General features: G+C 42.9%; 1 protein-coding gene across 1 annotated transcript; it reads left to right on the forward strand.

The window, feature by feature from the left end:
* The first annotated feature begins 2,466 nt into the window (after positions 1-2,466).
* Positions 2,467-9,061, forward strand: LOC119302668 (protein PAT1 homolog). Its single transcript, XM_037579714.1, has 7 exons — positions 2,467-2,647; positions 2,745-2,876; positions 3,914-4,074; positions 5,133-5,189; positions 5,375-5,444; positions 5,832-7,765; positions 8,568-9,061. The coding sequence occupies exons 2-6, from the start codon at positions 2,867-2,869 to the stop codon at positions 7,718-7,720; spliced, it is 2,187 nt and encodes a 728-aa protein (XP_037435611.1). The 5' UTR covers positions 2,467-2,647; positions 2,745-2,866; the 3' UTR covers positions 7,721-7,765; positions 8,568-9,061.
* The last annotated feature ends 2,560 nt before the right edge of the window (positions 9,062-11,621 follow it).

The raw sequence follows: 11,621 nt of genomic DNA on the forward strand, positions 1-11,621 counted from the left end.
GCTCATGGTCCAGGGGTTTCGTTTCCCTTTCCCCTTTCCAGCGTTTGAACCTTGCGCAAATGTATTATTCTTCATCTGCTCCTCTTGTATTCGCAGATGGTTAACCAGAAGACTGGCAAACCGTAGTTTCTGAAGCTGTGGTTGCCATGCTATATGGGCTCGTGTTAATCTCACTGGAAAGTGCTGGTGTGTTTGTTGCAATGTCAATTCACTTCCGGTCCTGATGATGTCACCTGAGAATGCTGGTGCTTTCTTACGGCATGTACAATGGTGGCATATGGATACATATGCCCCATGACAAAAAATAATTTGAGGCACTTACATTAATTTTTTCTCTTCAATGCAAACTATCACTAGTGAGTCTCATTAAAAATTGAAAATAAAAACTCTAGTACACATGCATCTCTACTTTTCACTCTAATCTTTTCAACTTTTGTCACGGGACCATACTTTTTCTCTTCAAGCACCCGTCTCCTGGAGAGGATCCCGCTTCCCTATCCGAACCTACTTTACGTCATATCCGATCCTACATGGCATGCGAGACATCACCTTGAGGCTATGTATTGTACATGCCCTTAGTATTCTTGGTATGCCTACTTTGGTTCATGACAGTCTCATCTGATAATCTATGCTATTGCTTTCGACCCGCCATGGTATACGATTGCAAAGTTGCGCCACTTTGTGCTATTCTTTTGTGTGATGATACGTGAACTCATAAGTTACTGGCTGAGGTACCCTGTTACACGTCAGAGGCCTATTATCCTATTATCGTTGAATTTTTAACTCTGTTGACAACTTGCAAAACCTAAGAGAAATTTATTACCGGCTACTATGCTTTTGCTTTGTTTATTTGTGCATATCTGGCAGCGCCTCCACCCGCACTACTTTCTGCCTGTTCAAATCTGGCCGATGGCACTGAACTAGAGCATTTTGAAAACCAGCACGACATATCGCATATGCGTGCACGTGCACGACCGGATATTAAGCTTGCACACCAGACACCAACCCAGCAGGCGTGCACACATATGCTAGTGAAAGAAACAGTTGGTCACTTCAACTACGACGGACACAAACTCCTCTTTTATCTTTTTGTTGAAACTTGAAAGGCATTCCTCACACTCTACCTCGGCGCATCTCAGCCGCTTCTTTTTTCCTCATCCATTTGGCCTGCCCAATTTATAGCAAAGAAAAAGATGGAGGACCTCATGAGATTTCTTTTCCATGTATTTGGCTTTCTCGATTTGGAAAAGAAAACATGGAGGTCCGTGTGAGAAATTGGCCCTCTTTCTCTATGCTAGAGTGAGCATAGAGAAAGAGGGCCAATTTCTAACTAGTAATTAAAAATGTTGAAACTCTGACTATTAGATTTAGCGGTACACTGTGTAAATCTTCAATATTCGTTATTCAATGATTTCTTCCGTCAAGTTCACCCTGCTAAGCTTTTAACATTCACTATTAGATTTTGTTTTTATGTCATTCGATTCATTGTCCAGGTGTGATGTGTATCTAAGGCTTCACCGCAATTTTGTCGAGAGCTATCATCACTTTCATTGCGGCGGATTCTATTTCATCCAATTATAGCAATTTGGGCAAGCCATCTCATTTATTCTTGTATTGTACGGATAGACTCGTCGTTTTTGGCATGAGGTGCACGTGTACTCTCATTCTTTCTTGTTAACTTTTGCTTCGAGGTTTGGCAACTACATTGCCCGTTATCAATACCTACCCTCCGAATATCGAAGGCACCCTGAACAAATATTCAAGGTGGCCAAGGACAAATGGATCAACACCGAAAGTACTCCCCCGGCACAAGGAAACCTTGCTAACCTCCGATAAAACCTCTAAGCCACAAAGGCAACATCACCTTCATCCAGCCCATAGCAGTGGTCAACAAATCGTCCGCTAAGTGCCAGCATGATGAAGTAGTTCGGACAGACATGGCCCACTTCTTGGACGACAACATAGTCGAGCGGGTGGTCCAGGAGGGACTAGATTGCTTGTTACTCCCTTTGTAAAGAAATACAAGATCGTTTGGACTACCCATAATGAGAGTAGTATCGAGAGTAACATAGATGACGCCTAAGCAAAAAAAATAACGTGTCAGCTAATTAATGAGAGAGACAAATTGAGTAATAAGATGAGTCTACAACTTGCTAAATAAAGTATTGCATGGCATCACACATATATGTTTCTCCTCACTGTAAAGTTAATAACACAGACTAGTAACATGCATTACTCCCCACTATGGATAGTCCTTATAGATCACTCTAGGGAGTATATTCAAAGTCCAGGGCCCTTTCTGCGTCACATAAGAAGGCCATAGATGTAAACCGTCTTTCATTCAAGGTCCTTATTGTAATATAGTATGCGGTTTACTCCGTCTGCTTGTGGGCCCCTCGCGGTGGAAAAAAAGAAAAGAAAGAAAAGGCACGATTGATAACGAGCACAACCTGCTTCTACCGTTCCACGACGACGTCTCCCAATCTCCTCCTCTCCCACCATCCCCCGCCGCCGGCCGAGCCCTCCAGCGGCCAGCGCCGCCGCCGCCGCCGGCCGACCTTCCCGCGGAAGCGCGACGCCTGGGAGTCTCCTCTCCCCTCTGCTGGATTGGCTCGGAGCGGACGGGAGATCCATCCAGGCTCTGCTGGTAAGGAAGCCCTAGCGCGGCTCTTCTGGGGTTTCTGTCCCCCGTGTTTTCCTCTGCTGCCAGCAAATCGAATTCGACCCGTTCTCGCTCCATGCAGCTGGCCACGGATTTGCTCGCTGCCGCGCCTCGTGCTAGCCGGGCCTCTTGACGGTTCGACTTGGCTCTTCGAGATCTCAGCCTGTTTTCCAGAAATTTTGGGGGTTCAGGAACCCCCGCGCCATGGAGTCAGGTGACGAATCTGTTTTATTTTTGATTAGTTTGTTGAGATTCCCCTCATGAAAGTAGAATGTTCAAGGAGATTAGCTTGTGATAATGATTGGATTGAACCATAGTTTTTTTATTTTTTTAAAAGTAGTACTGATAAAGCTCATTTTGAAATAAATCAGCTGAGATTCTGCCATGTTATTTATTCTCTGGGATAGGGTGCCTATTTTTGTTAATCACTGGTCATGCTTGTGAGTTAAGCTAATGTCACCTGCTGGAATTAGTCCTGGTGTGGTGGTGCCCACCGTGTTTTGGGTTAGCTCTGCGGCAGAGCAAGCGAATCAATAAAGCTGTTCGTTATTTGTTCTAACAATTCTTCTGTTCCCACGCTTCTATGGGTAGCAGAAAATCTGCAGCGTTAATTGAATTATACTCCCTGCTTTTATCATTTAGAGTACGCCTAATTTGTCAAAACTATTCTAAAACCACATTTGTTTGAGAAGGGGGATTATATCACGCACGCAGGTGCTTCTCACTGAAGCACCGCAGTTCGGCACCTCTGCTTCTCTTCTGCAACAGGCTAACCTTATGTTCCCACACTTTTACGGGCAGCGAGAATCTGCAGCATTAATTGAATTCAATCACAGTGGTGGGCTGAGCTTACTTATATCTACATTTGCAGTTTTAATTGCTTCTTTTGGTCATAGCTTCACTTTTGCATGATGTATATATGACTAACATCTCACAACAGTGTTCTATTGTGGAGTCCACCTGTAGCTGCTTTGGGCTCAGGTTGTGGTTGCTGAACTATGTTGTGCTGTGCTTATTTTATAATCTGCTGTAGCAATTTAAGCCATAAATAAAAGTATTAAAAGAGGGTATAACAAACACTAAACTAGGTAAAAGCTGATTAACGGGTTATCATAATCCTCTGCAATTGCCAAATGCAGCCTTAGACTAACACTGTTCTCATTGAATGTTCTCAATATAGTATTTTTATATTGCTTTCTTCTCCTATAGCATCCGTTATTGTTGCTTGGTTCTTACATTATCACTGTGCAGGTGATACCAAATTTGATGCATCACAGTATGCTTTCTTTGGTAACAATGTCTTGGAGGAGGTTGAGCTAGGTGGATTAGATGATGATGATGCTGGTGATGCTGGTTTGGTTGGGCCTGGTGACGAAGAATACACTCCTATTTATGGAAGGGATATGTTGGAGGTAAGATATATGATAGATTTGGACATCTCTTCTGTTTTGACGTGACCACCATTGTCCGCCTTCTGGTCCTTCCTTTCAAAACAAAAAAAATAAAAATAAATCCACAGTGAATAGGCGTTATGTTTGTGGGATGATGTGCCAAATTGGTAACTTGTGCATTGGTATAGCATTGTGAGGCTTCCTTTTATATCTGATGAAGGATCGCAAACTCCCTGTGGACTTCAGAGCACGAGGAGAGTTTCCCTTAGAAATTATCTTAATTTTTATCACTCTGTTCTAGCCCTTGTTTTCAAGTTTGGTTCATGCCATCAGGAACCTGGTAGTGGATGCAAAGTATGCAACCAATTTTATTATAGGTATACACATGCGACCAAATAGGCAAATAAGAATGTACTCCCTCCGTCCCATAATATAAGAGTGCTTTTGACACTACACTAGTGTAAAAAACGCTCCTATATTATGGGATGGAGGGAGTACATTGTTATGTAAACTAGGAAAGCTAGCATTGTCTCTTGTGATTGCTAACTGTTTTCGTGTATGTTGGTCGAAAGCCTGGTAAAGAATGTAGTTAATTGTATTTTAGGGTTACTAATGCTATCATGTATTCAGAAAAAGTTCCACTTAAACTGAGGAAGTTAACGTATTTATTTTGGAACTATTAGTTAACTCTGTAAAGTGCATTCAGCCATGGTTGGAAATCCTCCTTACATATCCTGGAAAAATTAGAAAGCTTACGTTGAATGCACTATGCGGGAGGTAGTCCTAAGAAATCCTCCTTACATATCCTGGAAAAATTAGAAAGCTTACGTTGAATGCACTATGCGGGAGGTAGTCCTAACTATACACGAGCAAGTTTTAGTTTTTATGACTTCAGGCAGGAACCGTTACAAGTTGTGTGTACTGTGAGCTTCATTCCCTTGAGCTTCTGTTTTGTTTTCACTCACAGTTGGATCCCAAACATGCATTTAGGAATGATTTTGGAATTAAGATTGCAAAAGTAGTTCTTTTCTGTTGTATAGGAAGGTCAACCGCTCATTGGTAAAGCTTTGCTTTTGCAGGAAGAAGGTGTTGGTTCATTTACTGGTGTTGATGATCTTGCCGGGGCATTCTCAAAGGTTTGATTTCTATGGTACATAGTTCATTTAAGATTAGCGGGTGTATATTTTAAGATTATACTAATATAGTCACATGAGCTCTCATTTGTTTTACCAAAATCAACGTTTACCTAATTTGTATGGTTGCCCTATTTCATTTGTTCCCGTTTGACTGGTGATGCTGATTTATTTATTTACAATTTCAGCTGACCAGAACTGTTAACGAACCAAAGCAATCAGGAATAGTTAGTCGTGGGGGATCGTTACCTGGACAAAGTGAGTAATGCTGGTTTACTCATTTATTTTTGAGGAAATATGCTTTTGTGTTTTAACTTCCTTTCTGTCTTTGAAGGACAATTATGCATGCTGTTAGATAGCATGTTTGCACATGCTTAAGAGATATTCTCTAAATTCTTTCAACTTACTACCACAGCTACAGTTATCATCATGCACTTAACTTGGCTTTGTTATATGTCTTATGTCTGACTAATGTAATTACTATAATATGGCTGCTACTGCTAGTCTGTCATTGTTTGAATGCAAATCTTGAGTCAACTAATGAAAACAAACAATCTTCATTTTCTTATTACTTTGTTGAGTGCTATACACATTAACATACTTTTTATTTGTTTAATCGTTTCATTATAATTCTGCACTTTATAGCTTCTACTGCTGACTGGGCACAAGAGGCTGAATCATCATACTGGCCTACACAGCCTGCATTGGGTGCTGAACAACGGCTGGACAACAAAAACTGGTGGTCTCAACCACCCCATCCAGCCCAGTTTGCTGATTCCAGACTTCAGAGGACATCCTCATCCCCGCAACAAGATGCTCAGTACAATCCTATTGAACCTATTCTTGGACCAAGGCCATCTCCTTTGCAGAGAATGTCATCATATCCTCACCAAGAGCCGCAATACAATAATATTGAACTGATTCGTGGGAATGGTAGCAGGTTTACACCAGCTTTGATGCAGCATCCAAATGGATTTATGCCACATCAAATGCCGCCACCCCATCAACAAAATGGAATGCTCCCAATTCAACACTCTCCACCCCAGTTCTCACAACTACATGCCCAGATGCTTGGTGCCCAACATTCTCCGCCACAAAATCTGCCGATGTTTGGTCCTCGGCATCCTTCACCACAAATGCTGGGTAGATTTGATCCAAATTTTGTCATGCCTGACTTGAGTGATCCCAGAGCCAGATCGATGTTACACCATGGAAGGCATGGCCCGCGCTATCCTCCCCAAGGTTTTGAGCCTGGCAATATGAGAATGGATAATAGGTGGCAGCGGTTCAGATCCAAGTACATGTCCACTGAAGAAATTGAGAACATCGCAAGGATGCAGAAAGCTGCCACTCAGATCACCGATCCATATATTGATGATTACTATCATCAAGCTTGTTTGGCCAGAAAATCAGCAGGAGCACAACTGAAGCACTACTTCTGTCCAACCTTGATCAGAGATACATCTTCTCGTGCACGCAGTAAGGATGAGCCACATGCGTATCTTCAGGTTGATGCTCTTGGGCGGCTCCCATTTTCTTCCATCCGCAGGCCCCGTCCGCTCCTTGATGTTGAAGAAGCCTCTGAACCAAGTGATAGCACTACTGAAAAATCTGCTTCAAAATCTCTTGACCAAGAGCCGATGCTGGCTGCTAGAATCACAATTGAAGATGGCCTTTGCCTACTACTGGATGTGGATGATATAGATCGTTTGCTTCACTTTAGTAAACAGCCAGATGGTGGTTTGCAACTTAGAAACAGAAGACAGGCTCTTCTCGAGCAGCTGGCAGAATCACTGCAATTAGTTGATCCACTTACATCTAATAAGGATGCACCTCTGTCGCAAAATGACGATCTAGTGTTTCTCCGCATAGTATCTCTTCCGAAGGGTCGGAAACTACTTTCTCGTTATATTGATCTTGTTACTTCAGGTAGTGAGCTTGCAAGGATTGTTTGCATGGCAGTTTTCCGGAATCTAAGATTTATATTTGGCAATTTGCCCTCTGATAGCAGCATAGCTGGGACCACAACTAAACTTGTAACTGCCGTTTCCACGTGTGTTGTTCGGATGGACTTGAGTGGACTCAGTGCTTGTCTTGCAGCTGTTGCATGTTCGTCACAGCAACCACCTCTTCGACCTCTGGGATATGCTGCTGGTGATGGCGCTTCTGTCATCATAAAGTCTCTACTGGACAGAGCTACAGAGCTTCTTACTGATCAACATGTGGCCTCTGCTTACAGCATGCAGAACCGAACTCTATGGCAGGCATCATTTGATGCCTTCTTTGGGCTGCTTATGGGGTATTGCATGAGTAAATTTGATACTGTGGTTCATACAGTGCAAATTCAACCTGCTGCTGCAGCTGTGATAAGCAGGGAAACACCAGTGGAGCTGTTGCGTGCCAGCCTTCCTCACACAAATGAGTATCAGCGCAAGCAGTTGCTCAGTTTCGCTCAGCGCACTGTGCCTGTCAACAGCTCTAGTTCTCATGGGTCTGGTAATGTGCCGATGGCATCAGAATATGTCCAGAGCTGAAATAGAAGAACAGAGCTGCTTTTCATAATCTATATACTTGATATGGTATAGTTCTTCGATAATGTTTTAACATAGCTGCTTTCCATTAGTGTTTATTCTAACCTTCTTTTTTATAACTCTGAATCTTGGTAACCCTATGTTCTATCCAATGTGACCCTTTCTTTTACTCGCACTCTGAAAGTGGCAATGTTGTTTTCATCAGATTGCTATCACTTCCATTTTTGCTGAGTTGATGAGACCTGGTTGTTCATACTTAAAGTTGTACTAAAGTTGAGACACTTATTATGGGACGGAGGGAGTACTTTGTTTAAAGTTATACATTTGCAGCTTTTCTCAACAATACCAAAAAAGAAATACTTCCTCTGTTCACTTTTATATGACGTTTTAGACAGTTCAGACAGTGCCTAAAACAGTTCAAAGCAAATTGTCCAGAACGTCTTATAAAAACGAATGTAGGGAGTAACAGTTCTCCGTATCCCATGTTTTGCTACCAAGTAGTGTGTGTGCCAGGCAGCCAATTATTCACCTATTTATTATCTCCATAGGTCTGCAACTTATACCAGCATATATGTTGAGCAAGAACATAATCTTCAGTACCTTAATTTTTGGTTATACTTGCAGTTGTAACATCTAAATTCTCTGTTAGGATGGTATTCAGTTGCAGGATGGTCCAAATGGAATTGCTTGATCTTTCTTGTACTGTTGTTTTGCTTTCTCTTGGATTCTTGCCATCTATATTGATATTTTATTTATTTGAAAGTCACTGTTGTGTTGTAATTTGTATCTTCAGTTTATCCATCCAGTTTTATTTTTGTTAGCTGATCACATATAGATGTAAAACTTTTAGGTTCTTGCGAGTGGTGGGAAGAACATAGATATTGTGGTGACGACAAAGAATGATGGTCTCGGTCAAATATACAAAGGATGATCTTCGGCCACTTTAGGAAGCTGAAATTGATGAATTATGTTGCTGAGACTGAGGTAGAGAAGGCTGCTACAATGGATGGTGCCTGAGGGGAACATGATCGCTGGATGTGTTAAGCCTTCATTCTGTCAGCCAAAACTTTTAGGGTGCTTTCTGTTGCATTCCATTGCACGATCTAAACTTGTTTTAGCGCTTTAGTTTTGTTATTCGTATATGAATTTTGTTGTTTTCTCGATGGCCTGTAAGCTGTTCTTCTGTTCTTCCGGCGCTTGAATTGGCACAAATTATTACTGCAAGCCTTGCGTATCAGCCTGACATTTGAACATGCTGACAAATCAACATTTCTGCAGTTTGGGTTAATTAGTGCTGCAGTGCTTGGTCAGGCATAGCTGATAATGCTCTTGCCTTTTTGGGTATGTCATTACTTTGGCTAATGTTAATTTTGTCTAGAATTTATGCTGGTGCTTTTAACCTGTTGTCATTTCCGCACTCGAGAATCATCACACAGGCTGCCAACAACATGGCATATCTCCTGTTTGTTTTCTGATCTGGCTAACATGATACTCCTTTTGTAAAGAAATATAAGAGTGTTTAGATCACTCAAGTAGAGGGAGTACATTTGAAAGCCCAAATGAGAACACCAACAAGAACCACAGGTGCAAATCCATTTGTAACTAGTTAATCAGATTTTGGAAATAGCCAATCTGCTACTGCGAATATGCTTGGTCAGGCGTATCTGGCATCATCATCATATCATCTGGCTTAAATTTTATTTGCCGTCAAAAGGCCGGTGGAAAGAACGCCGAGCTGACGTGCTAACAAACACGTGGCAGCAAACTATTCTGAAAACTTGTGGACGAAACTTGTCCTACCAAAAGAAATCCAATTTCTTGTCCCACAAATGCTTTTTAGTCCGCTGCATTTCATGTTTTTTGACCAATATTAGTCAACTCCTAAAGCTTGAGCCCAAAAATTTCATAGCCAAACATTGTTGTTTCAGGCAATGATCACACGAGCTTCAAGTTTACACTTTGATTGTCAATTTTTTAGGTACAAACGAGAAGAGCGATGGTGTTATCGCTTGGCATAGGCGGTTAGCTATTTCAAAAACAATCAATGAAAAAGAAGAGAGAAGAGCGATGGTTTTATGCAGGGAGGAACTCCACCCTACATGGCAATGTATCAACTCACTCCTGGTTCTACAGAACTTCTATGAAACGTTGTGCAGCCATGTTCTCTGCTCACCAGCTAGCTAGGTTGGTCGACCGTACTTTATAGGCGGAAGGGTCACCACCAACCAAGGACATATATGCACTTACTTGAGTCGATTCATTACACGATTATATATATCGATGTGATTGGCGGCACAATGCAATGCAACATCATCAGGCTGACCTATTCACTCATCACCATCATCATGCACAAAAATGCAAACCCTCTAGGCTCTAGTGTTGCTATTTCACGAAAGCTGAGTTGATGACCATACATGGGATGCATGGATTAGGAGGCAGTGAGGAAGTAGGTGTTAGAGCAACTCTAGTAGACCTCGCATCCCGCCGGCTCGCAAAACGCGTTTGCAGTTCGCGGAAAACGGCCTTTGCGGGCTGACAAGGACGGCCGCAGATGTAGACCCCCAAGCGGACCCGTATAAAAGTATATTCCACGAATATACTTTTATACGGGTCGGCTTTGCGGTGTCTGCTCTTGCATCGCTGCATCCCGCATCTCATCGGCCCACAAATATCAAATCCAACATAATACAACAAAAGCAAACTAAATAATTATTCAAATCCAACATAAGACAACAATCATCCACATTACAAATAATTATTCAAATGACCGAATCAAACTTAAATAATGTAATACAAAACTTATGATGAATACAAATACAAATGAATACAAAAATGAGTCACTGTCCAGCCCTTTGCCGATGGTGCTCAATGAGATCTTCCTGAAGTTGAAAGTGTGTGTTTGCATTTTCAATCTCCTTGTATGTATGAAGAAAAGCTCTAATGCGGTTAGAGTGTCTAGCTGGTTTGATACGGCTACCCACATTGTCGTAGAAGAATTCCAAGTTCATTCCTCTCTCATCTTCAAGAATCATATTGTGAAGGATAACACAACATGTCATGATATTTCAAGGTTCTCTTATCCCAAAAACGAGCAGGACCATGGACAACGCCATATGCAATCACCCGCATAGCTGCGGAGATTTTCTGATATGCACTAAATCCCTTTAAGCCCTCAACATTTCTTCTTTGAGTAAAATACCGGCAATTTGCCTCACAAGCTTGAACAATTTTCACAAAGACGGTACCTTCTCCGGAAGAGGTGCGGTGGATATGTAGGATTTTCCGCGAAGTAGTCTTGCATCAACATCTCGTTCCCAAGATGGCGATTCCGAGGAATGCAAAGAAGCCCGACGGTCGATCCTCGCCTCCTCTTCCGGTTCTCGTCTTGGTGCTCCTTCACGTCAAGTGCCATCACTAATGTCTGCTGCCGAAAGGTCGCAAGCATGGTCTCAACATCCGAGTCGTCCGAATCAGACGAATCAGAGAACAAGAACTTCTCGCACGGGGTCAATTCCATCTATATGCATACCAGCACCGGCGCATCAATCAACTATACCACTCGCAAAATATCTCAAAACAAACACTAACCAAGGGTGGATGCGGTAGGTGATCCCGGACGGCGACGAGGGGCGGGCTCGGCGGTGGTCGATCCCCGGCGGGCGGCGGCGGCGGCGACGAGGGGCGGCTCTTCTCGCCGGATCCGGGCGGGTCGGTGCAGTGTATCGGCGCGGGAGGGTGGGGGACGGCCCCGCGACGCGATTCCGCCCGCAGATTTGGTCGGAATCGCCGGTGGCGGACGGGCGGAAGCAAGGGCGGTCGGCGGCGGAAGAAGGTGGGGAAAGGGCGCGGGCTGAAATTTCCCTCCCGCCAACTGCTTCTCTGTGATGCAAGGCACTGCAGCGGT

This window comes from Triticum dicoccoides, chromosome 5A (genome assembly GCF_002162155.2).
Source record: "Triticum dicoccoides isolate Atlit2015 ecotype Zavitan chromosome 5A, WEW_v2.0, whole genome shotgun sequence".
Taxonomy (NCBI): Eukaryota; Viridiplantae; Streptophyta; class Magnoliopsida; order Poales; family Poaceae; genus Triticum; species Triticum dicoccoides.